General features: G+C 52.6%; 4 protein-coding genes across 4 annotated transcripts; 3 read left to right on the forward strand and 1 right to left on the reverse strand.

The window, feature by feature from the left end:
* Positions 1–794: 794 nt before the first annotated feature.
* Positions 795–1476, forward strand: HRG_07372 (uncharacterized protein; the record flags this gene model as incomplete). Its single annotated transcript, XM_044865843.1, has 3 exons — positions 795–885; positions 1058–1091; positions 1155–1476. 3 exons carry the CDS (start codon positions 795–797, stop codon positions 1474–1476), a joined length of 447 nt encoding a protein of 148 aa, XP_044718807.1.
* Positions 1477–4049: 2573 nt separating this feature from the next.
* Positions 4050–5003, forward strand: HRG_07373 (uncharacterized protein; the record flags this gene model as incomplete). Its single annotated transcript, XM_044865844.1, has 1 exon — positions 4050–5003. One exon carries the CDS (start codon positions 4050–4052, stop codon positions 5001–5003), a length of 954 nt encoding a protein of 317 aa, XP_044718808.1.
* Positions 5004–5586: 583 nt separating this feature from the next.
* HRG_07374 (uncharacterized protein) lies at positions 5587–6204 on the forward strand (the record flags this gene model as incomplete). The annotated part of the gene is made up of 1 exon (XM_044865845.1): positions 5587–6204. One exon carries the CDS (start codon positions 5587–5589, stop codon positions 6202–6204), a length of 618 nt encoding a protein of 205 aa, XP_044718809.1.
* Positions 6205–20696: 14492 nt separating this feature from the next.
* Positions 20697–21978, reverse strand: HRG_07375 (uncharacterized protein; the record flags this gene model as incomplete). The annotated part of the gene is made up of 6 exons (XM_044865846.1): positions 20697–20792; positions 20883–21063; positions 21165–21402; positions 21473–21612; positions 21683–21740; positions 21825–21978. 6 exons carry the CDS (start codon positions 21976–21978, stop codon positions 20697–20699), a joined length of 867 nt encoding a protein of 288 aa, XP_044718810.1.
* Between the last annotated feature and the right edge of the window lie 4784 nt (positions 21979–26762).

Genomic DNA, 26762 nt, shown 5'->3' on the forward strand with positions numbered 1-26762 from the left:
CATGGTGCCGCGCAGGATTCCGTACGCAAGGAGGATAAACGACAGGGTAATTACGAGCTCAATAAGCCACAGCAGTTGGGTGACAATGATACTGACGACGATACACGAGACCGGCTGGCCGATCCGGAGCATGCTCTGGGTGCGGAGTGACCTCGAGGCGGAGCAAGCGGTAACGCAGTCAGCGGATTTGACGGCGGTAATCCTTCGGCTACCGGACCGAGATCTGATGGTAGTGTCGGTATACGTAGAGTAGAAGAGCGAGGTGCTATCGAGAGCGGTAAGAGAACTGCATGGATTAGTGGTGGGCTTCCGTGGTGGAACTGGACGTCGTCGCGGGGGACTTTAATCGCCACGATCTGCTCTGGGAGGCGATGAGGTAGCAACAAGAAGACAAGGGAAGCGCAGCCGATCATCGACCTGATGAATGACTGTGGGCTCTGCAGCCTGCCGCGAGGCACCAAGACGTGGCAGGGCCAAGACTCGGAAAGCACGATTGATCTAGTGCTTGCGTCGGCCGAACCGAACCGGCAGACGAGATGGTGACATGCAATATACACCCCATGGAGCACGGATCGGACCATACAGTTCTTGATGAGGGTGACGAACCGTATGTTCACGGGGCGTCCCCTGTCGCAGGTCGAGGTCGTCGCTCATCTTCTAGGATATCCAGCCGAATTTTCCAATGGCAGCGCCTAGGCGTACCTAAACACATACCGGTACTAGCTGTACTGGCACGTCTTTCGACGATTGCGGCATCTGCGACAAGTAGCGCATGGGTCACAGATGATCCCTGGATGAGTCGGTCGTCGTCGAAGAAGCAGGCCCCAGGATCTCCCGCGTCGAGGCATATCAGCACCGTGGAGATCTCCTGCGAGGCCTATGCCTGTACGACTACGTATCGCTGGTCAGACTCAAACGCAACAGCAACGACGGGAGCTGTGGGGCTAGGGGGGAGGTGCCTTTCGATGATGGGCGGGCACCAGGAAGACGCTGGGTTCAGGTGCTCAGGCGGCCGGGAAAGCAGGCCACCGTTTGCCTTGACGGCTACCTGAGCAAGACTTTGCCCACGACGAGGACTCGTGTCATCGGAGGTTTGCGCGAACCCGATTCGCCGGAGGATATGGGAGACGCTAATTTTTTTCCACCTTTGAAAGGGCAACCGTGCAGCACTTTGTGCTATTTGTACCATGGGAGTTTTTCATGTGCGAAGAAATGGGCGACATCAACAGCATCTGGGCGCGGGCGCAAGAGGCGCTGGCTCCGAGAATATCATGTCTCGACGACATCGTGCCGATATCGTGCGGCTGGTTCGACGATCAGCCGAAGACGCAAAACGCGACGCTAAGCAATGGGCATCCTCATCCGGAGATGCCTATCCGACGGTCGCACACGTGGAAGGGGCGGGACGGACGAGGCGGGCGCAGAATCAACAGCGACGTATCAGTCCAAACAGCATCGGAAACGCAACGCAGCTGATCGACGTCGTCCGAGGTGCACTGGACTCGAATCAGGTGACGGCCAAGTCGCCGGAGCAATGGCGATGATGCAACAGCTCTATCGGTTCCATCGATCAGCGCTTTCCTCGACGGCCGAGCTGCAGGCCGCCGTGGTACAGTACTCGAACAAGGGCGAGACGGATAAGCATGTAGGGCGTGTATTTTCCGGGGTCGCACTGCCACCGTAGGATCAGGTCAGGGCCACCAAGTCGCAGCAGATGAGTGCCTCGAAAGAGAGGGAGAGGATGATCCAAGGCATACAAAGTATAACCGTGGTCCGAGAAAGCGACTGCCGTGCTGCGTTGCGGAGGGTCATGGTCGGCTTAGCTGGCTTCGAGGTCGATGTCGAAATGGCGATGGCCGACTTCGACGAGACCGCAGACGACGTAGAGGCGGGAATGCAGGCTTGGCGGGCAGAGAGTTGGCAACACGGCCGACGCTGAACAAAACGCAGTCGATCGCTTTCCCAATCATATGCTGCCAGCTCGATTTGATGCGACAAAACGACGGAGGCGAAGTCGGCCAACTCTGCCAGTTCGTCGGTGGCGAGGGCAGGACTGGCAAGTCGCGAATCATCGAGGCATTCGTCGAGTTGTTCAGTAGGAGGAGCCTTTCGAATCGCCTGCTGATCACGGCGACATCAGGGACTGCCGCAGCGCTCATCAACAGTATCACGATCCACTTCCACCTGCGGGTTCTCCAAAGACTAAGGGCGGCCGCGAACACGGCCAGAGATCTTGTCGAGTGTGACTGCCAACCAAGCGGACCGGCTCGTCCATGGCCAGTCTCGGATGGATTGGCGGGAGAAAGACGCACTGGTCATACCATGCGCCATCTTCGTCAGAACATATTTCCATGTTATACCGGGACGCCGATCTATGAGCGGAGAATTGTTGCAACGCCGTGGTAGAGTGATGGTGAAGTCAAGAGGTTGGCGGAGGACTGGCATGACTAGATCACCAACTGTTGTAGAGGCGATTGGCGGGGAACGGGTTGGTCGAGGAAACTCGGGGTGTCGCTCCTAGACCCTTCCGCTGCTGCCTGGTGCTCGGCGCCAGCTCACTTTCTGGCTGCAGTGAAGACGATTTTGCTTACCAAGAAGGGGTTGCAGTCCTTACAGCTCAGTACTACCAAGCAGCCAGAAGCTAGGATGCTGTCAATCGCCCAAGACGAGGACTTGCTGCACTGTTGTGAAGCCAGAATCGGCCGCAGGTACGGTAACGGGAATCCAGGCACCCATGATGAGCGGAAGGGTCTAGGAGCGACACCCCGCGTTTTCTGTACCCAGCCTTCTCCCCGAACTTCTCTTTGCGACAGCTGGTAATTTTGTCCTACAGTACCAATCATCCGCCAACCACTCACTTGAGTTCACCATTATTCCGCCATAGGATAGAGCCGCTACTAGATGTCCAAAGGCACATGTTCAAAGGCTCATACCGGCGGCACAATCACAACCGCGGCCAGCCAAGTCCCTGCGAGCAGAGTCCCCCTGCCTGGCCGACCCCTGCCAGAAGTATCGCTTCCCAGAAAATGAGGCAATGACAACGACAATAACGACGACTTCGAAAGCGGTGTCGATACTCAGGCTGACAACCCGAGGGCACGGCCCCATCTAAGCTTGAAAGCTCACAGGACGACAGCCTCGCACAAACCAGCAAGCGTCAGGCAGTTGTATTCACCGGCGAACGACGATGACACCTCGCGCGAGCCCAGCTGCGTTTCCACTACAAGCGGAGACATGGGAGGCGTTACAATGACTGCCTGGCGGGGCTATAGAGCTTTCCAACCGATCAGCGGGAGCAATATTTGCCTTTACAAGTTCCATTATACGTGCTATCTCGCACTGAATGATCGCCTCTTCATTACGCCTGTTGGCCCTAACGGGGCAAGTATCTCTCGATACTGGCATGGGTGCAGAGGAGCACGCAGGCCATTGGACCATAGACCGGCCGCCACGTCTGGGAAACAACTTCATCCACTGATCCATCATCAGTCAGATTGATACCGCTTCACAAAGCCGCAGACGCTTCTGATTGGAGCACATTGTCACCTCATCGTACATCTCTCGGCCCGGAGGCTTGCTAGGCGGAGCCTACGGCGGTATGGCGGCGAGCCAGTCGTGGACAGCAGTCAGTGCGGCGGGTGGAGGGCTGCCAGCTCAAAGGTATGCTCGGCGATGAATTGCGATGTGACGGCGCGGTCTAGAGCTAGCCTCTAGATGGTAGCCAGATACGCCGGACGGAGAATGGCTTGGGGTTCTGGATTTGCGTCTCGTATCACACCGTTTCCGGGGCTGCCCACAGCGACTCGCATACCCGCAGGAGAACGAAAATAGGCGGAGGTGCCCTAACCACATACATGGCGAAGTTCCATTGCGCCGACATCACAGGAACGACATCCGTGTAGGAGAAGATCACGAGATGTCCTTAGGCGAGGGTTTGCCTATAAAGACCATACATTCCGACTCCATGTGTCTTCGTCTCCTCATCCTACCTCTACACTATCCTCGTCACGTATTTCCATCCTTCTCCACACTCTCCCGTCCACAGCGCCATGGCAAGTAAAGAAGCAAATAGCGACAAACTCACCGGCTGGTCAGCCTGGGGCGGAGAGGGTCAATCCGGGCCGAAATATATTCGCGAATACAATGTCGACGACTCCAGTTGTGATCCCGTTTTCGAAGGTCACATCGAATTGGAAGAACTTACCTATGTGAACGAGGCACTTAAATCCTGCCACATGCCAGCAGACAGTGGAATCGATCATGTCGGCTGTAATGAAACTGCCGCTGCGAGCACTACTTGTACATGTGGCAGCCTCTTTGCTGTGACGGACCGCAAGATCAGAGACCTTTGCTACAACGAGCACTGCGAAATTCGAAATCAGCTGGCCGACATCAGCTCTCGTCTCGGCGCCTTAGAAGCTCAACTTGCCAATACCAAACCCGTCTGTCAGGAGTGCCACAGCACCAAGGATCGCAAACGGCATGCCAAACAGGACCCGCAGCAGCAGCGAGACCAGCCACCTCATGGGCCCGCAGAGCAGGCGCTGGATGACGAACCACGCGCGCGTCGCCGAAGCGGTGGAAGGCATCGGAAGACTTGCCCAGAGGGGGCGAGCGGAGCCGCGAAAACAGTGAACAAAGTCAAGCTCTCACGGGTCTGGCTCGGAAATAACCAAGGGAGTGCCCGCCATGAGTATACGTTGAAAGGCCCAAGAGAGCATGGTGGAGGGGCCGGAGGGCTCTGGAGGTCTGAAACAATCGGGGCCGATACCACGCTGGAAGGAGTACATTTTGCGCTGATGACGGACGTTCTTTTTCTTGAAGTCGAGATTAACGGCGGCAGCCACTTTCCCATAACGCTGCAATGGAATGACGAGACCGAAGCCTTCGAGGGGCAGGATATGCTGAGGGAAATGAATCTCCTCATCGGTTACGACGAGATGTTTGAGATGCTCTGCAACCCCTATCAGGCGTGTAGGGATTGGCGGGTTTGTCAAGTATGAGTACAAGGGATCACAATAGTCTGCTAGAGCCTAGTCGTACTGTACGGTTTGCAACGAGACGCAGCATTTGTTGCAGATACGAGTGGGATACTACTTTCTGGAAATAGCGCTGGGGCAGAGATCAAGTGACAATATACATGCGCCGGTTGCCGTGAAGCCGTTTTGGGTTGGCACAGGATGCCAAGGAGGTCGCATTCGAGCGTCCAGCCGTGAACATGTTTTGCCGTTCATGGCTATTGCGTTGCGAGGTCAGTAGTCCCACCCTAACCTTCGAACTAGAGGTGCCGAATCCAGTCACGACAAATAACTTGGCAAGGCAGAATGGTACTTATGTCGCAAGGGCTGTCAGCCGCAGCGACGAGATTCACGACGTCGTCATTAGACGGAGCAACCCACCCGCATGCTACAAGTCTGAGTTCGCCTCGAGGGCCATAGATTCAGTGGAAATGGAGCAGGGAGGACATCGTTTATAAGTTGGATTACGACTCCCTCCGCTCATCCCAGAGCTTGTGCTAAGACTCATTCCGTCATACATTCGCCATCCTCTGGTTGAACAGCCCTGGACTACAAATATTCAGCCAATATGCCATTTCTGTTGCATCTCTTATGTGAACTCCTCAGTGAACTCGAAAGAAATCACACGAGGTCTTTCAGTATTCAGAAGACCCAGGACTTCGATGTGCGCAGTCTTGTTGGCTGGTTCGACAAACATGATACAGCCATCCCACGTCTAGGGTCAGAAGCCGTGGCATTCTTGTCATGCCTCTTTCCCGAACGCAGGCCGGACCGAGTTTTCGGCTTGTCAAAAATTCAGCTCGAAAGGATTGTCCAACAAGCACAATGTCTTGGATCGTCCCGAATGAAGGAGCTACAGATATGGCAAACCAGGAACGGCCCGGACTTCGCAACTTGTGTTGAGCGCGTTATGGCTATAACGGACTGCGAACCAAGGATGGGTCCGAAAGTGACTCTGCAAGAACTTGACGATGTGCTCGATCGGATTGCAGCCTTCTCACCTTTCTCGTCCGCTGATCTGCGAGAAGAAACTGAGCGGAAATACCGTCAACCCTGCAGCAGCTCGGACGATCTGCTCATCAGGTTGTTCCGAAGATTGAACAGCTTTGAGGCCAAATGGCTGGTTCGCATGCTATCCAAAAGGCAATTGATATACGGGCCCAACCACTTTTACGGTGGGCGATAGGGGTCACTGTTGCAAAACTCCCTGTCATTTTCTTTTGGGTTTAGGCGCCCAGCCCCCTGGTCATCCGGATACTTCAGGTCAGCATGAGAGTATGTACTGCGGACTAGCAGCGGGCCCGCACGGTCATCCCTCTGCCAGTCTAATTGCCAGTTTGCCGCACCAGTCGTAAAATGGTATCCGGCTCGCAAACCACTTACACACGTATGGATGCGCATGATGCTGTACCCAAAATTCGTTCCTGAAAAGCTGATCGATATTTTTCCAAGTGAAATCGAGCGAGCGGCGCGGTGTTTTCGCCAACAACTTTACTTTGGTATTGTCGCGGCCCGAAGACAGCGACAATACCAAAGACAAAGACGGCGAATATCGCCAAGTCCTCCCTGGATGACGCTGGGAACTTGTGAAAGCCGGGCCCTACAGACAAAGAATGCAAATACACACGAGAGTTTGAGGTCTTCTGCTATACGGTGCCGAGTTGAAACTTTGGACTTTAATGTTTCCACTTCCTCCTGGCCACCACAGCTGTGTTCAGTTTTCATCCTAACGTTCATAGGAGTAACTGGGACGAGGAGCGGCGCCATGAGGCAGCAGAGGATTACCGCAGTAATCCCGCTACTGGTCAGCACCGGACTAGCGTTGAAGTCTCTTGCTAAGCCTGGCGATCTTCATTCGCCATGGCAAGGGGATATTGTTCTGTAACTATTCTGCTTATATTAAAATCCCGTTTCCGAGTCCGATCCTATTTGTCCTCCTTTTCCCCTGGTTCTACCTCTTCTCCTCAACCGAAATGGGCCTCCACAGATTCCCCTGAGCATGTCTACTGCGTCCAAGCCGGACAGAAGCACTATGACCTCTTCACTACCATATACGTTGGCGCGAACTATTGCGGCCGTTGCGGCTTGGCCAACCCCTTTCGGCCGCAGCGTCGGGCCAGGTCTAAAACTCCGGCACTTCCTGGCCCATATGATGAGGTGGTCGAGGTCGAGGACTCTCCGCCACGGCCAGTCAGTCCAGCAAGTCAGCTGCTGCGTGACAGACTGAAACCAGTGTCATCCATCGGCGTTGGACACGCCGCCCAACTACTCCCAATGAAGTTGCTGGTACCGGTGCGATGAATACACGGGCACGCATACCTCCCTTCGAGGCGTCAAGCAATCCCCAGTTCATGACCGTCGCATCAACGGCCAGTCGAGCCATTCAAAACTCCAAAGGCAGCACCAGGAAGCCTGCGAGGCAACGAACTGGCTACCAGTGGGTCCATGTAAGCCTGCTGCTTGTGAGTTTGGAGACCAGGTACTTCAACGGGCTTGCAGTGGAGGTTCCAGAGACGGTGCTGCCTCTGAAGGATACGGTGATCAAGTTTCCTCGGCAGATCTACTGACTTGGCCTCGTTCACCGAGACTTTATTCGATCACCTCCGTCCGCTTCCGCCCACGATCGATCCTGCCAATAAAGATCTCTGAACCTTTCTTACGCTTCGACCTTCTCTGGCAAGAAAATCGTTACCGTTCCAAACACCGACAAGTACACGACACCGTCAAGCATGCTCGCATCGGGGCACTTTTCGAACAACCAAGCAGGGCAGTTGAAGGTGCTAGTCGTTCTGACATCCACGGATGTGGTTGATAAGCAGGAGCCGGTCACACCGTTGAGGCCAGATCAATGCTCGACGCCAGTCAAGGAAGACAAGAAACGGAGGGTCAAGCAAGAAGACATAAGCCCAGCCTCTAGACGCAAGAAGCGCGTTAAGCAAGAGGAGCAAGTCAAGGAAGAGATACGCGTCAAGATTAAGCACGAAGAGCCCGTTTCAACTTCATCCTGCCAGAGCCCGACACGCGACGAGCTTGGATATACTGCCAAAGAAATTGTTGGACATGGGGATGCGGTAGGCCTTGGTGAGCTGGAAGATCCACTATGCGATTTAGTGTTTGGCAGTGACCCTAGTGGAAAGGTGTATAAAGGCGTGGTGGCCGAAGGAGTCGAAGTGGACGAAGAAGATAGAGAGGAGGAGACCAGTTTTGTTCCGGAGTTCGTAAGAAACCGAACCAACTCATCAACGAGCCGAGCGCTAACTTCAACAGGTAAACCCGGAGTCAATTTCCCAAGCCTTCAGGGAAACTCAAACTCGACTGTCCGACACTAACGCTGCTAAGCGCTTCCTCCAGCTCACTCTACACGCTTCAAGGGTGCAAAGATCCCTACAACGTTTGCTATTCGATATAGGAAAAGGAAGTATTGACTACTCAGGCTCCCCATTCGAACCATCGCTATCCTCCCGTCATCACTTACCGGTATTTTCTCCATGTCGCTTCCTGCTCGTCCTCAAACCCAAGCTCAACAAGTGGCTGCTCTGCTGGTTCCCCATCTCCAAATTCACCTTCTCGGGCTTGGTTTGCTTGCTCAAGTAATGCTTGCTATACGCGCTTAGATTGGTCGACTCGCAAATAAATAGTATGTCTTACATATTCAGCAACGCCTCCAGTTGGCGCTTTACGGTATGCCAGCGTAGGCTGTCGGCCACTTTCGATATGTTGAATTATCTTATCTCGAAGACCAAGGTAAAAACGCTTGAAAGGTCGCAACTTGTCCGGCTCCTGGTGAGTTCCAAGGACTACGTGATCGTAGCCCATTTCAAGGAGAACTTGGCGGCACCAGTTCTTTGTCTCCGGCTCCAAACTCGTGCTAATGTCAATATCAGCCAACGGCCGCTCCATTTCGTCTAGAATGGAGCGGTCAATCGATACCCCAATTGCATGCCTTGTCTGGGTCGGGGTAATGGTAGTTCATCCAGGGCTGGCCGTGGACCACATGGGGACGGTTCTTTTGGAGGCGTATCCGATGAAGATTCCACGCCTCCACGAAGTCGAAGAGTTCTCGGCGTAGTAAGTCTTCGAAGACGGCGTAGATGGAAATCTGATCTTCCAGCATATCGCCGTCGAAGTCCCCGTCCCTGGCGAGTTCTCCAAAGTAGTCTACCCACTGCCGGGACGAGACATGCAGCATGCGCTCCCACCAACTCTCGATCTTAACGTTCTTCGTACTTGGAGCCGCCTTGTACGAATCCTTTAGTCGATTTCCTTGTTGGAAAACTTGCCCATGCCATTCCACTCGCCCGTCTGTTGCCAAGACAAAGTTCCAGTGTGCTGCTGCGACCAATGGCGTTTCGCTCCCCCTGTCTGCTTGCAAATACCATGGCCGAAAGCCGTAGGCGCCACACGCGGCCAAGTACTGCTTCAATACGCTCAAAGCAGTTGTAGCGGAGTGCCAATATAAAACCAGATAATGTTGCGCGAGTATGCATCGATTGCTGCATATATCTCGAATCCATACGCCTTGAGCTTGTCGTGACCGTCAATGCACCACTGGTAGTTTGGTCCTGGGACAAGAAACTGTCCCTTCTTCCTCCGAAACATCCTTTTCGGAGTTCGACCTCATTTGGGAACATGATTTTGTACATCGCAAAGAGGGTCTCTCGGGACCCAGAGCTGCTTTTGCTGACGAAGATAAGGCTGGAGAAGGCTTTTGCCATATCCCGAAATGGCATTGGACCGTCGCGTCATCTCGATGATAACCTGTTCTGTCTTTTCCAGCAACACAAGGCGCTCCTCGTCACTATTGAGCCTGCGTACCCAGCGGCGGTCCGGGTGAAGTCTGATGCGCTTTAGACCTCGTTTCGTGATCGGCCAGCCTTGTCTTTGTAGCACGCTCAGCGTCTGCTTCTCGGTAAGCCCAACGCGAAAGATCAGGTCACGGATGGTTTCTATCAGCTCTGGAGTTTCTTTGGTACGGGCTTGCTGGCGCGGGAGACCCCAGTTTGCGATTCGGCGAGAGAGTGTACTGAGATTGACGGCGACATGGTAATGCTTCCGAAGCTTATACTTAATCTTGCTTCGCGAGACACCGTTGAGGTATAGATGAGTGATATAGGTACGGTATTGATCGATTGGATTGGGCGGACGTGCCATTGTTGCCGGTAACGTCGAAGGGATGGTGATTTTCTTAGTCCTCATGCCAGGAAAAAGGGGGACAGCGATATAAATTGACTTACTGTTGGATCCACCTGTGCACTAGGCACCGATCGCGCACGTATAACTAATCGACCGCGCTAGTCACGTGCGAGTAAGAGGTGAGACACAGGGAGGAAGGTCTTTGCACACAGTTTGTATGGGACACGTTTCCTAGTTACACAAGATATAACCAATTGAACCAGTTCGAATAACCTCACTGCAGTGAAGAGCCTGTCCACACTGATCAGTGTCGCCCGGCAAAGGTGACACAGAACAGCAAGACGGAAGAGAGCTAACCTATCGTCACGCTCTGCAAAGCGAGCTCCCTGACGGTAGGATAGTTGCTACAACGCGCGGATTGCTACGAAGACTCTGCATCAGAGCCCACTCTAGTTATCCAACCGTGCCTAAGCTTTGCTGTCATCAGCGACCCTTAGGCGTGCCCTATCGCACATTGATAACCTCATTGACACCCTGTGCCCTGTTTCTCAGCACACAGCCTGTCAATATGTCTGACAATTCATCTGCCGCACTAGCCCCGGCAACAGCCCAGGATACCCCGGCCAACGTGTCTCTCGAAGACAGGCAACTCGTTGAACGGAACCTGACGATCGTGGAGCCCCCTTCACTCCCGATCAGGCATTTCGACGCGGATTTCTCAACGAACCTATCACCCAGAGCTCCTCCCTTGTCCACCGCAACAGCTTCTTCTTAGGCTGTGTGGCAACATACACGGTGGATAAACGTAACCACGGAATTGCCCTGCTTGGGGATCTGTATAACGACTTCACGGGATGGAGCTATGATGACTTCGAACTAATCAACCCACGCCTTAGATCAAGACTCCGGACGCTTCTCAGAATTAGGGGGATCTATATGGGCAAGGCCAACTCTAGCATCTCTCGAGCTTTATGTGGCCTTCTAACAAGTAACGAACTTCCTGAATGGGATGAGAACGAGTTGCTTGGTCAAGAGGTTGCTGAAAACACCGTGGCATATAAGGTGAAACAGAAGCTGCTCCAAGGAACTGTTAAAGCGGCTATATCGTCACCGGCACCGGTAGTAATCCAGCAGCCAACTATTACCCGACCGGCGGAACCGGAATCCCTCAGATCATTGAGACCCATCAACCCGCTCAGCAAGAGCCTCAGCATCAATGGCGCGAATCCTCGGTATCAGCAGACGCTCCCGTACGGACTACCAACTTCCGAGATGCATACACGAGCATTCCACCTGTTCGATTCGAGAACGAGGAAGTTGAGGCCGATCTCACGATTAGATTCATTAAGATATGGGACAAGAAACTAGCCTATACCGGCGAACCATACGATATCTTCGATGACAAGATCCGAAATTCATGAGCGTGTGCCGTCAAGCAAACATTCCTCCGTCTAAATTCCATGGTGTTTTCCTTCGATTCTGGCCAAGGAAGCTCAGTCCTTCTTTCTACACGAAATCAGCACTGATTTAACCTTCGCTGAGATGTATCAGAAGATGAAAGAGCACTTTGACACCGAAATCAACCAGAAGATGTATCATACCCACTGGAGCACCCTCACCTTCAGCCGACTTCGGGCTGAGATGCCCGGTAAGTCATCTGACGAGGTCCTCCAGGCCCTTCTTACGAAATTGCGGCTCTGTAGGAGAGCACTCGGGGATAAGTCTGGCGGCGAAGGTGGCCTGATCGATGCAACGCTCAGGGCGTGCCGTGGTGTGCCTGAATTCCGACTCGCGATATACTCTCCGCACCTACATTTGAGGGATTGGCATCACAGCTTCGATCATCGCTATCTGCCATGCAAGATGAACGATCTGAACAACCCAGTGGCCAATATCCCCAAGACCTGGATAGAGGACATGATCAGCACTTCGTGGATCGCAAATTTCAGCGAAATTCCGGCGGAACAAGAGGTCAATCACAAAGGCGTCAGCCAAATTGGAAGAAGAAATGCTACGTTTGCGGCAAGGAAGGTTGTTTCTCAACGAGACATCCTGAAAACGAGAGAAAAGCAGCCAAAGAGAAGTATCTACGAGAGAGAGCTTCCACGGTCAATCTCGTTCGTATGCTATGTTCTTGGCTGACTATGAAGGGGAATCACAGGATCAGGATGACTCGAGCACCGAGGAATCCGATGATTCTGACTCCTCTGACCCTTATGAATCGTTCTACGCTGCTGCGACCTTCTGTCCAACGAAGCTTTCCATCATCGGATCTCTCAGTAGGCATCAAGTTATTCAACAGTGACGAACCCACACAATTCATACTAGATCGTTACTCTCAAGACTCGTTCCAAGGAATCATGCCGGACACAGGTGCGGCATGCATATCGACGGAGGAATCGAACAACTGCGTGCTCTCCAACGAGAGATGCCCCCAGTCCAATTCCGTGATGATCGCAAGCCCGAACCAGTTAGATTTGGTGCAGGAAGATTGGAAACACCACTTGGCGTGATCACCTTGAACACACCAGTGGGAGAGGTTGATTTTCATATAGTCAACGTGCCAACGCCATTCCTCCTATGCCTAGCTGATATGGATCGGCTCGGCGTATATTTAAATAACGTCACGAACGAGCTCGTTGGCAATGGTGTGAGCGTTCCAGTGATTCGAAGATGGGGTCACGCGTGGTTCTTCTTGCGGAAACAAGAGGCATCAGTGGCATATCTCACGGAGGCTGAATTGCGGCGCCTCCACACGCGTTTTGGTCATCCATCCGTGTATCGGCTGCACAAGCTGCTGAATTCGGCTGGCCATGATGTGGAAATCGAAGCTCTGGAAATGATCAAGAAGTTCTGCCACTACTGTCAGATGAAATCCGACCCGCCACGAAGGTTCAAGTTCAGCTTGAAGGATGATTGTGACTTCAATTACGAAGTCATCGTTGATGTCATGACATTGGGTGGCAGACCAGTCCTCCATGTTGTTGATCAAGCCACTGCCTATCAGGCAGGGAGATTCCTATCCAACATGACGGCCAAGGAAACGTGGCTCGCGTTGAAACAATGTTGGATGGATACATACCTTGGACCACCCGATGTGATCACTCATGACGCAGGCACGAATTTCGCTGCTGCCGAGTTCCAAGCAGAAGCGAAATTGATGGGAATAACGTGTCATCAGGTGCCTGTGGAAGCACATTGGGCTGTTGGGAAGGTTGAGAAGTATCATGTGCCCGTCCGAAGAGCATATGATATATTAAAGGCAGAGCTGAAGGATACCGTGAGCCCTGATCAAGTCCTTCAAATGGCTTTCAAGGCTGTCAACGACACAGCCGGTCCGGATGGCCTCGTTCCAACCCTCCTCGTCTTCGGTGCTCTGCCTCGAATGACGATGGATTCGCCGCCTACACCTTCCGCAATGGCAAGAGCTAAGGCGGTGTGGCGAACGATGTCAGAGCTGAGGAAGATCAACGCCCAGAGGAAGGTTCAGACCGCGTTAAATACGCGTAATGGGCCTGATACAGCGTTGCGCCTGCCCCTATCCCTGGCGCTAGGAAGCGAAGTTCGCGTATTTCGCGAGAAGCACGGATGGCAAGGCCCATATAAAGTGCTCGAGGTGACGGATACGGAAATCGCAGTTGACCTGGACAACGGACCAGCGAAATTTCGCAGTACATGCGTCCAACCGTACTATCGTCACCCGGAATCGCTCCTTCCTCAGTTGCAACCCGACCCTAGCCCTAGCCGCACAGACCCATCAACACAACAATCACTCCTTCCTCAACACAATCCGATCAACAACATCCTCTTCAAAACCCTCTTCCCTTCCACCCACAACTCAACAACCTCTTCCTCTTCCTACCACAGAAGACCAACCCAAACCTTTCGAATACCCTGAGCCAAAGAGGCCGCGCAGGCGTGGCCGACCTAGGAAGGATGCTGCACAAAATGGCACATCAGAATCCACTATTGTTTGCTCACCCGTTCAATTTATCGTTCATCATGAAGCTAATGCGTTTCTTGTTCGAAAAGAAATGGAACATCTCGGCCTAGCCAAGCGGCTACGAGCTGAAGGAAAGATCACAAGCACCGGTTTCCCATTTGAAGCTTCCGACACACTCGAGCTCACGAACCTCCTCGCCGCTGGGGTCATTGTACCCGAAGAATTCGATGCGAATAAACATGGTGGATATCGTGTCTTCAAATCACGAATGGTCAGAGAGGTTAAGGAAGAAATACTGCAACGCCATACGAGAAATCACGCCTCGTTGTGCAAGGATACAATGATGATGGGAAACGTGGGATCCTCACACAAGCCCCTACCATCAGCCGGCCCGCACAACGCGTGGCCTTGGCCTTAGCACCGTTTCTCTGCACACGGGATATGTTCATCATGATCAGAGACATCACGATGGCATACACACAATCCCAGACCAAGCTGGCCCGTGTCATCCTTGCAGCCCTTCCTCAAGAACTCAAAAGAAGATATCCAGAGGGAACAATCCTGCGAATCGTGAAGCCGCTATATGGCATCGCAGAGGCAGGAGCCCACTGGTTCAACACATATCACGACCATCACTGCCGCAAGCTTAATATGGAAACCTCTTCGTTTGACCCGTGCCTTCTGATCACGGCAAACAACATCGCCGACAAGGACCTGTTTGGCATCGCGGCCTTGCAAACGGATGACACATTCATTGTTGGCACAGATGCATTTCTCAAGATCGAGGAGAAAGAACTCTGCTTTAAGCCAAGCCAAAAGAGATTCTCCAAGAAGGTTCCATCTGCGACTTTAACGGCAGCCGCCTGACCATACAAAATGGCTGTGTCATCGTCAGGCAGAAGGGCCAAGCCCAAAACCTCGAGGAGATCAATCTTCAGGCATCAAGTAGGCATCAGGATTATGCTGCTCAACGCGCCCGGGGCATATATCGCTTCGATTTGCCAACCCGAAGCAACATACGATTGTTCCGTTGCGGCACAAGCCCAAGAGCCCGTTAATACCGACTTCAAGGCTTTGAACAAGCGGATTGAATGGCAGATCAACAATCCCGACCGTGGCCTATGTTACATACCCATCGATCTCGAGAGCGCGAAGATCTTTGTGTTCACCGATGGATCATTCGCCAACAATAAGGATTTAAGCTCTCAAATCGGCTTTGTGATTATCATCGCCAATGAGACCGCGCAATCAACCGATTCATTTTCCATCCGCGGAAACATTCTTCATTGAGCTCAACTAAATGCAAGCGCGTTACTCGAAGCGTTCTTGCATCAGAGATCTATGGATTGACATCGGGCTTCGATCTCGCATTTGTGATCAAGCAAACGGTCAATACGATCGCACAACGCCTTGATCTGAAGCAAATCCCGCTCGTCATTTGCACAGATTCATATAGTTTATGAGTGCCTCGTCAAACTTGGCACCACAACAGAGAAGCGACTCATGATAGATATCATGGCGCTGAGGCAGGCATATGAATCAAGGGATATTGCGGAAATCCGTTGGGTCAACGGCGCAGATAACCCTGCCGATGCTATGACGAAGGCATCACCAAACAGCGCCCTCACGCAGTTTATTAGCGACAATCAGCTAAACGTGAGGGTGGAAGGATTCGTTCATCGCAATAACACAACAATTCTCGACGAGATTTAATCGGTTTTTCGTTCCCTTCTTCTGCTTTACCGTCGTTCTTTATTCCATTCACATTAACGAGGAGATCCTCGTGTCCATATTCCAACGTGGGACCGATGGAATCAGCTAGCGCATCCGGCGCTCGAAATGCGGCCCATGATGGCGTGTGGCAGAACACACCCAGTGTGGGGAGGGAGAGTTACAGTCAGAGCACACTATCCAACATAGTGATGCATCGTGGTAGGAGTTTGTTGGTGTTCTTGTTCGTGTTTTTCCTATCTCATCTTAATTCGCTGTGTTTGGTGTGTTTTTGGTGGATTGATTAGTGCGCGATCATCGATTTAGAAAGAGGTTCCAGTGTTGGATCCACCTGTGCACTAGGCACCGATCGCGCACGTATAACTAATCGACCGCGCTAGTCACGTGCGAGTAAGAGGTGAGACACAGGGAGGAAGGTCTTTGCACACAGTTTGTATGGGACACGTTTCCCTAGTTACACAAGATATAACCAATTGAACCAGTTCGAATAACCTCACTGCAGTGAAGAGCCTGTCCACACTTACCGCGTTTTCCCGCAGCGGTGGTGCCGCTGGCCCGCAGCGGCTTAGTGCCAGGGGGCTGTTCGTGGAACGGTTACCAAACCAGGCACAGATCGACGCTGCTCACCCGCAAATATTTACAGAACCCAGATCCCCTCCAACCCTAGTTCCTACCTTTCCTTCTGTATCATCATTGCCGTGGAAAGCCAATGGTCAGCAGCGTTGTCATGTCTACAGCAGATTCCGCTATCGTAAGTGAAACCGCAGTCGCTGGCCCGATGGATGGGGACTCGCCTAGCAGGAATAAAATAGTCAAGGGTAGAGGATTGGTCCGACCCAACGCCCGCAAATCCACGGCCAAGATTACCGTACAATCCAATAAGTTCTTCTATGAAGAAGAGGCGGCTGCTAACTTGCTCGCCCGAGCAGAAGAAGAAGCAGACAAAAAGGCCCTCCCGTCGGCTCGGTGCGAGACTTCCCATGCCGTCCTTGCGTCACACGCGCCACCAAGACTCCCGGCCATGAATGTGCCTCCCAGGACAGTACGTTGATTGTCCCCTGTAGTATACGTCTGCCTCACTAATTTGCCGGGATAGATACCGGTGCTGCGTGCTGGGACTGCGCAAAGAACGCTCACACGTGCAGGCCAGTATGAGACCTTTGTTTGCTCCAAAGAAGCGAGAAATTAATCGAGTTGAATGTTCTAGGTCCCTGCTGGGGCTGTTGCTGCCGTGCGTGCCTTTTGGGACGTGAATCGGCATCTCAAGCTTGCAGATGCCGAACCCGATGACACCTGGCGCATCGCTGCGCAGCGAGCAGCACAACAGCTACGTGCTTGCGGTGGTAGTGCGGCTCCTTCTACCGCTTCAGGACCAGCTCCCGCTTTGGCCCCCGAAGAGCGGAAGCTTATGGCGTTAGAAACCATCGCTGAGGCTGCTCGGCTCTGGATTGTGAGCGAACTGAAGTTGTGAGTTGCATTTCGGCTGCTAACTGAATATAGCAGCTTAACAAGCCGGAGGATGAGGACGAGGAGAATGTATAGATAGAATAAGGGAACACATTAAAGCGTTGGAATTACCGTGCGGTATTTTCGCCATAGGCGACTGATATGTTTGTGACGAGAGACGCGCTGCTGGTCCGCAGCGGCCCCGTAGCTGTGACTACACCTGCCGTAACGCCAAATTTTCCAACGAAGTTGGGCCGAGATACATAGACCAATGTACCGTGGGGCGGGCCGTTCATGCCGCTAACCCATTTTGACTCTCGCGCGGTGACTTTTTGGGTTTTGCAACAGTGACCCCTATAGCCTGCCGTACACTTTACTACACGGGCGCTCCTTACACGGGCGGCGGTTTTAATTGGGCCAAAAATTCTGCCGCCTGGTCCTTGCACGTGGCAGGGTCTGTAGCCCCACCACCTGGCAGAAGGGGGGTGACATCCCAGCTGCCAGTTCTGTAGTGACAACTAACTCTCCCACAACCAACCTTCCGTCTGAGCAATCATTCGGTTAAGCACCAACCGGCATGACATTGCACAAAGACCCAACTGCTGCCAACAGCGGCGACGGCTGTAGTAGATCCCTTCCGGGCTTGCCTCCATGCAAGCGCCGTAGACTTGCATCACGGGCTCGGGCTCAGCCTCCTTTCAATCCTGAACCGTATTACGGCCTTAACGACGATGATGCGTTATACAATCTCTTCGCCACATGGCCAGAAAGCTACTTCACTAGCCTGCCAAGACCACGGGCTCGTGGCGTCGACGAGCCCTGGTGGAAACTACGTCAGTCACAAATATTCTTGGATGATAGCTTCCGAGGAGGTGGGGCTCGGCGGTTGTTCACCACAGGAATTCCTGATGCAGACAAACTCGAGAGACAGCGTCTACGCTGCCTCTTGAGGGTGGAGGAAGTCGATGCCCGCAAGCAGGTTGTGGCCCGCTTCCAGCCTGCCTTGACCTTGGCCTGGGAGCTGGCGGAGACAGATTCCTTATTGGCTCGCGAGTTGGCCAAGTGTCGAGAAGCGTCCGGCCCACGGCAAGCTATTTGGGAACGTGGAGACGATTGCCACGGCCGTATTGCGTCGCCCACTCCACTAGTATCATCGTTGAGCCAAGATGGACAGGAGTACGAAGAGTGGAACGGCTTCTCCGACGCCGAGTGTGGGGATTATAGCGACGTATTAATTCATTGAAGTAGTGATGACAAGGTTATCAGATTAGCGGTAGAAGATGTCATCTTAGTGAGCGAATGCGTGTGTTGTGGTGGTCTCACCGCCTTTGGTGGGCTGACGGGCCGTGTTGGTGGGGCTGGCCGGTCGTCCATACAGCCCGTGTAAGGAGCGCCCGTGTAGTAAAGTGGTTGGGCCCGTATATCAATTGCCATCCAAAAACTACAATCCGGCCTCTGTCCCAGAAAGACTGGCGATGGGCAGATTTCATCCGTTTTTGTGGAATCTCCTCCGTTTTCAGAATTCAATCCAAGTTGCCGTAAGTATCCTAGGGGGACTTGAGATCCGGAATACACCCTACAGGCCGTGGTAAATCCCTGGGAAGAGTTGAGGAAAGTCCTACAGCCGCAGGTTGAGTCATGATTGAACGGCCAGCTTATGCGAAAGCAAGGAGCATCAAGCATTGCTGCCACTTGGCTGGCTCAAGACTAATGAGCGTGGAGCGGAAATACGATGGAGAATACTGTCAACTTCATGTTGACTTAAGCAAACCCGGAGCCTGCATCAAAATATTCTCCAAGAGTGGGAAGGACTCTACCATCGACCGCATTGGCCTTCATCGCGCGTTACGAGAAAGCCTCGACCTTGGCACGGCAGGCTGCAGGATCAAGAAACAATGCATACTGGAGGGCGAGCTGCTGGTATGGAACGACGACAGTAGGGTAATCGAGCCCTTCCACAAAATTCGTAAACACGTCAGACGATCAGGACGGCTCCTTGGAGCGGCCCAAGACCCCCCATTCAATATGAATGAACATCTCATGATTATGTTCTACGATCTTCTGTTGCTGGACGACACGGTCTGCGCTAGAAAAGCCATGCTAAGCGGCGACGACTACTTCGGTCTCTGGTTCGCCGGATCCCTGGTCTTGCCGAGGCCGGGTTCCGCGAAGTGGTTGCATTCTCTCAGCCAATGCTGCTGAGCGGCTCACTGAACTATTCGCACGAGCCATTACACAACGGTGGGAGGGACTGGTGCTGAAAGGTTGCAACGACCCTTACTTCACCTCCGATTGCGACAAGTCATCCATCAAACTCAAGAAAGACTACATTCCAGGCCTCGGTGACTCTGCCGACTTCACTATTGTCGGTGGCAACCATAGCGCGGAGGACGAACAAGAGATTGGAATTGGCAAGCTCTGGTGGACGTCGTTTTTTATCGGATGCATGGAAAATAAAGATGAGGTCTGCCGTTATAATTCTAAGCCAAGACTTCGCATCATCGACATCATCGACAAACATGGCATCCCGAAAGACCATATGCAATATCTCAACCGACATGGATATTTCACACAAATACCCTTCATTGAGTCCACGCCAAATTTTGACGTGGTCTTGGACCCCGACCGTGGACTACGCCCAATGGCGTTATTTCAACATCCATTTATAGTAGAACTCGTGGGATCTGGCTTCGACAAGCCCGCAAATGCACGGTACTATACTCTACGGTTTCCACGAGTGTTGAAGATACATGGCGATCGCTCGTTCACTGCTACCACTAGCTTCGACGAACTGCAGGGAATGGCTCAAAAATGCTCAGAGATACCTGACAATTGCGAAGGGGAAGAAAATTCTTGGCTAAGGAGGTTGCGAGGTCACAGGCACTGGCTTGGGTCATCAAGCCTTGGGACATCAAGGCGATCTCCTAGCGTCGATTCAGTTTCTTTGGACATTCAAGCCACCAGCCCAGATCAGAGGCAACAGGAAAACGGGGAAGCGGTTGAGCTCCTGAGCCCTGATAATATTTCCGTCGATTCATCGAAGAGAAGGGTGGATTCGGACAGTGCATGGCATAGTACAGTCAAACGCGTAAAACAGGACTAGAAAATATGTGTATGCATATTGAAGACTTACGCAATGGGTGGGTAATTATCAAGATTCGGCGTTTGGCAAGAGAGCAAAAGCACTGTGGCTGCCTTGTCCAACGGCGTTCGAACCCGGTGAGGCGATTGCCTTGCTACTTGTACTGAAGCGCGCCCGCAAAAGACCCCGGCCGATGCGAGAACCCGTTAAGTTACAACAAGACTCTGTCGAGTCTACTCTGCATCACCATAACTCGGTAAGATATCCTCGAAGCATCTTCTCTATGGATGAGGCCATTCGACGGTTGGAGCTCATCTCTGCCAGTAATTGGCTGCGTGGGCCATTATGGGCACTTTGGCGGCAGTCGGGGAGGGGACACGTCTTGATAGGTGCTAAACCCGTCCACGCTTGAAACATCCGAGATGGTCGCCAAGGACAACTTTCTTGGTTGGAAAGGTTGCGAGCCAGCCAAGGCCACAGAGTTGCATGTTGACTCAATTGTAAGCCATGCAAGGGCAGAGGCACAAACAAAATAGGGGACGAATGGGGAGACGCGTCTAAGGGTGAAGAGCCTGCTGTAGGACTGCGACAGGGTGAGGATAGAGTCCGCAGCCTGGAGACAGATTTCGCGGGGTCGGACGTCGGAATCAGCCAGGACAAGGTTGGCGAGAGGGCGGAATAGGCAGAGTAGGCAGAACTGATAGTACATGCTACATGCGGGCAGTCAGCCGGATGATGCTGTCTCTTCTCCCTCTGTGTCTCTCGGCCCTCCCGAGTCCTGTGAGCCGGGTTCTTGTGTCTGTGTACATACTGGATAAAGAGTACAAAGGGGGTGTCACTGCCGCCGGTTTTGGGTAGGGAGAAGAATCCTTCGTACCAATCGAGACACTCGGTATACACTGCCATGACCTCGGCTGTGTCGAATCGTCCGTTTGGGGTATGGGTTGCTGATGAGAGGAGCTTGTACACCCATTCCGTGAGCTGGAAGACTCTTGCTGGAATGAGCTGCAGATTGCGCAGTTGCGAGCCGCGTGCTTTCAGGGCAGGGTCTGCAGCCGTGTTACGGTGCGACTCCTGATTGGATACAATTCCTGGGTATACCTAACTTGATGCATTCACCTGGTGTAGTTCCGCTGCCGCACTGGCCGCCAAACAGGTACTCGGCACTGCAGGCGGATTGGTCTAGAAATATTGAGTCGTCTTGTAGCTTGCAACTCGTAGACATGGTGAAGACTTGGCCCGTCGTGAGACGAAGTATGCTGTGTGCGGAATCCCATCAGTTTATGCTTCGGAGGAGTCGGGAACAGGGGCTGCAAGCGGTTTACAGACCGAATCAGGGACACGGCGCCGCGGTACGAAGTAGCCCAAACTTTGGCATATTTTCGGCCTCGGAGCCCATCAGGGGCTCTTGAGGACAACTAGTCCCAGGTGAGGAGGGCGTCGAGGATCTGCCGAACCGAAGCCACCGTACACCCGGCGCACGTCCACCTGTCGGTTTGCGCGTGTGATGCATCGTCAAAGGGCAATGACGGGGAAACAGGAGCCGCCAGGGCCGGTGTCGAAGTCGCCTTGGGAGCCTCGGTCAGTGTGCTGAGGTCGCTCGAGCCCGAGGCAGAACGGTGCATGGTGGGCGACGGCAGTCGGCTCAGGCAGTGCGGGCAGACGGCTTCGTCGAGAATGGAGCTGGAAGAGCCCGCCGATGATTCCTGTTCACCTCCATCTGACGAGCCACGCCCGTTTTCACCGTTCAGGTGCGCCAGCTCCTGCAGAATGGCTTGGTGAGACTTGGTCCCCTCGACCAAGTCTTGTATAAAGGCATTGCTGACTTCGACGTCGTTGATTGAACATATTGCGCGGAGTAGTCGGGCATGCTCCTCGTTGTACCGCCGTAGACTATCGATCTCGGCCCGTAGATCGTCTTTGGACTTGCGTCGCGGGTGGTCGTATACGCGTCCTTCTCCGGCCTCGTCGCATCTTTTGCACGGTGCCTGGCCATCATCACACTAGAGAGCGAGAAACCAATCAGTGAAAGTATCCAGCTAGGCAGGATATGGGATGAGACAGACGACTGGGGCTCTTTGGGCTTTGGCTTCGGGTGGGCTATCGACTGACCTTTGCTCGTTTCTTGCGGCACCTCTGACAAGCCATTCGTATCAGCATTCGACGGGGCATTGTCTTTGCTGCCAAGTGCAGTAGGGGCCCGTGGAAAGGAACCGCCTCCTTATGTAAGGTACGCCTATCGTGCCCGGGGCCAGTCGAGGTCAGACCCTGAGGTATCAAGACAACATGGCTTAGGCGTCACGGCGAGATGGTGGTCAGGGCCGCGATCGCCACGTGCTGTCCATGGCAAGGTTTAACGTGCCGGCCCCGAGGCATGTTTGTGCATACGTACATGCATATATATCTTGTATTTATGTATGTATATATGTATGTACATATGGTTGCCCTGGTCTGCATGAGCTCGGAGTAGAGGGGAACAAGGTTTGGTGTTTGTGTCACGAAAAGTAGGGCCAAATAGGCATAAAGTTAGTATTTCAGAATCGTCCGGTGCTGCTCCATTTTTCCTTCTGTTCTCTGTGTCTGTTCCTTCCTTCCTCGCCCTTTTATTCCTGGCCACAATCTCGATCTTCTCCGTCTGCCTCACACCTCCGTCAATCGTCGGGGGTGGCTGCGCCCCCCCCCCCACTTTTTCCTAGGACACCGTCCCTGACGGCCGGGCTGACTGTCTCAGCCGACGCATCAGAAAGCAGGCCTGACGTCCTGGCTGACTGTCTCAGCAGGAGCATCAGCAAGCAGGGAACCTCTAGAGGTCCTACGAGCGGCTTCGCAACAGTTTGGGTCACTACAGCACCGACGTGCTGCAACACAACATCGCAGACGTCATGCCGACCTCGATGGCGCGCAGGTGGGTCGCTTTCTGTCACGTCGCGCCACATTTTGTCTTGCCTTGTCTCGTCTTTGTCCCCCCGTCATGTCGTGGCGGCCCAAACTAATTGGCAGGGGTAGTTCGAGCACGATCTCACTGCAGCCGATCATTAGCCCAAGGGCGGGGGGTCTTTAGACCCCCACTTGTAAGCTTACCCCTGACTCGTATTGTGTGTGACACACCGCCACTAGCTCGAGGCAACCCCAGGTACGGATACTCAGGATACTTTATGTATCTAGTCTTCTCTAGCCTAGCACGTCTTTTTGCTTTTTTGGAGATGTCCCAAACGGTAATCAATACTACTAAGTTACTAGTTATAGTAATTAAATCTCGCGATAACCTCACTTTCTGGATGCCAATTGCCTTTGCCTTATGTTACGAAAAGTTGGAGCTACTGTCTAATGATTCAGATGACACTAAGTATCTGGCTTCGCGACACCTCTATGTTATGTCAGACATGTTTGTCGATACCATGCCCCACCCCCCTTTCGGTAACACCCACCTTTCGGTAGCGCAATTGAAAAATTCTCCACCAAAAGTCTACCATTTGAACTACATGAAATATGATCAGAACTTAACATTATAAACACAAAAATTATATCATTCCGTAGAGAAATGGACGCTCTTATATGTACCGGCGCTTTTTTGCCATTCGCCCGGATCTGGTGGTGACTGGAAGGGCTTCGGTGCCACCTTGACTTCGATCACTGAAGCTGTCTCCACCTCTGAGACCGCCTCCTCCTCTGTGTCAGAATTCAGCACAACGGCTATCTCTTGGCTTTTAATTTGGGAATGGCTTCCTCAGCCACCAAAGCTTCACTGAGAGTCATGAACCGTCTGTTCGGGTTCGGAATTGCTCTCCTCTTCTTGCCTCTCTGCAGCCGGGCCACTTCTTCCTCTAGCTTCGCGATTCTGTTGCTGTGCTCGGCAAGCGTCTGTTCTTGGGCTTCAAAGCCTCTAGCTATCACGGCGTATCGTCTCCGGGTGCCAGGAGTCTTGTCTGGCGCGGACTTTGGAGACGTCTCTACAATGTCCGCGTGAATTTCTGGATGCCGCAATGCCTTGGATCGTGAGATCGGCCAATTCCCAGTGACCCTCCAGCCGGACAATATATTCTTTGCCGTCATTCCAACCTCGCGCGCTTTAGCATATGCCCGTATAAAATTGACCTTATGAACAGGCGCAGAATCGGTCAAACAGGTCAATTTCTGAAGTTCTTTCCGGTAAGCTGCCTTGGAGGCATTGAATACACCGTTATCTAACGGCTGGAGGCCATGAGAGCAGTGGGCAGGAAGGTAACAGCAATAAACGTTGTTCAAAAAGCATGTGGCCATCCATGCATCCTGGTCCCGGTTAACGGTAATTCCTACAGAGGTGGATAAAGAAACGCACCGTTGCATGACTTCCATGTCCATCTAATATGATCAGTCTAGCATCTGAGGCATCGGCTGGTCGCGTCTGGGGCAAATAGACCCTCTCAAGCCACTCAATAGCGATATGGTTGTCCGTCCATCCGTTGGGCGACGTTATGTAATGCCAGTCGGCTATTTTGCCGAATTCCGTCAAGAACCACTGTTTCTGAAGTTCTTTGCCCTTAAAGATAATGCCAGGGTAAGGACACGGCCGTCCGCGGTGATAGCTTCAATAAATGAGGTCCAGTTGCGGACTGTGGCCCTTTCAGAAGGGCCTTCCGTTTTGGGTCTGCACTCCCAACCACAAGACTATCCAAACCTGGCAAAAAGAGTCTGGTTAGTAAAAGTAATGAAAGACAAGCCAAATACTCACCAAAGCCAGACATAATACCGCCTTCGTCAACATTCACGGTATTTTCTGGTTTAATCCATCCATACTCCTTTTCCTGATATCGAAGAACCAGTGAACCGCACGAGGCGTAAAAGCATTAAATCGGTTAGCTTCCTGACGTCTCCCACGCTTGTTCTTGATGTCCGGATGGCGATTGATGAATTTAGAGACCCAGTTGCGCCCCACTGTCCGCTCGTTGTTCAGTTGTTTCATAAGAGCCTCCACACATGCGCGGATCTGACTGTGGGAGGAGCATAGCCGAGAGACTCTTGGCGGAGGATCCAAGAAACCAAGCGAGCTTCCTGAGACTTACTCAAGAGTTGACGAGGCTGGATCTGATCAGCCAGGGCTACCTGGCCTTTGAGTCTGTCGGAAATAGACTGCTGAGGTATGTCATACTTTTGGGCGGCGCGGTACTGCGACAAGCCGTTTTTTGTGACATCAATTATCGCATTAGCTATAATATCCTCCGTATAAATACCCGAGGCCGCTTTAAGGTCATTTTGCTCATGTGGTGGAGGAATAACGAGAAGAATCATCGTCAGGAGGCGGAAGGAGATTAGGGGTTGGATGGTAATTTCGCGTGCAAGGTACGCACAGGCCACAGACCCTGTACAAACATTCAACCATCGAAAAGTAGAATTCAATCAATCCTCTATCTACTCCAAGTGACGGCTTGTGAATATCTTCAAAGCTGGCTGGAATCGGTGTAAGTGAAATTGATGGGTTTTGGTGGGGATATTTCCTAATGCGCTACCGAAAGGTGGGTGTTACCGAAAGGGGGGTGGGGCATGGTAGTGTAAGTGCGCCTCACCAATCGTGACTTACGACAGCGCCATTTCCAGAGGGGAAACGCGCATAGCTAAGTTACCGCTAGGTGTGAGGCGCCCTTGCCTAATACGGCTAGACACATGGAAGATAAATATCGCGCATAGAACGATTAAGGGGTCCTGGTTTAGGCCATGCATAGGTGATGATTCGTTCAAGAAGGGTGCCCTGCACATGGAGATCGTTGGTCAGCAGCGTCCTGCATCTTTTGCTGCAGGTCATCAATCCTACCACCTGTTCTCGGATGGCTGCCGCCACAGCCCAGAAAGGATTAGTTAACCATGAAATTGCACTGCCGGCCGAATCGCGCTTCTGCTTCACCCGACATTCTCGAGATGGTTGCAATATGTACACAGCAATGACCTGACGTCTTCGTTCTACGAGCTGCTATGCCGCAGCCACAGTGTGCTTCCACCTCTCTTAGCACTTTTTCTGCCAGATTTTTGCGTTGTACCAGGCACTACGCCCTCTTCTTGAGATGGCTGCGTTTAGAGGCATATGGAGGGGGGAAACCCCGAAGGTGGGCGTAGTGGAGGGTCTCGTGGCAGCAGCTCGGTTGGAGCGCGATGAAGCGGGATAGTGCAGAAGTACTTTAAAGTAGAGCTAGAGAGAAGAGGAGTGAAGGCGAGGTAGGGGTGATAGACGAAGGTGAAGATTTTGAAGATTTTGAATGAAGGATGAATCAAATGAATTGAATTTTTTGGATCTTGATTCAAAATCTTCAAGCTCCAATTTTCGCGATTCAAGTTGGGTTTGGGCCAATTCAGGCCATTCATGAATGGTTTGAAGGGATCCCCTAAACGAAGTGAATTTGGTGTGTACCTGAGCGATTGCAAAGATGCCTCAAAAACG

Source organism: Hirsutella rhossiliensis (genome assembly GCF_020360975.1).
Source record: "Hirsutella rhossiliensis strain HR02 chromosome Unknown scaffold00008, whole genome shotgun sequence".
Taxonomy (NCBI): domain Eukaryota; kingdom Fungi; phylum Ascomycota; class Sordariomycetes; order Hypocreales; family Ophiocordycipitaceae; genus Hirsutella; species Hirsutella rhossiliensis.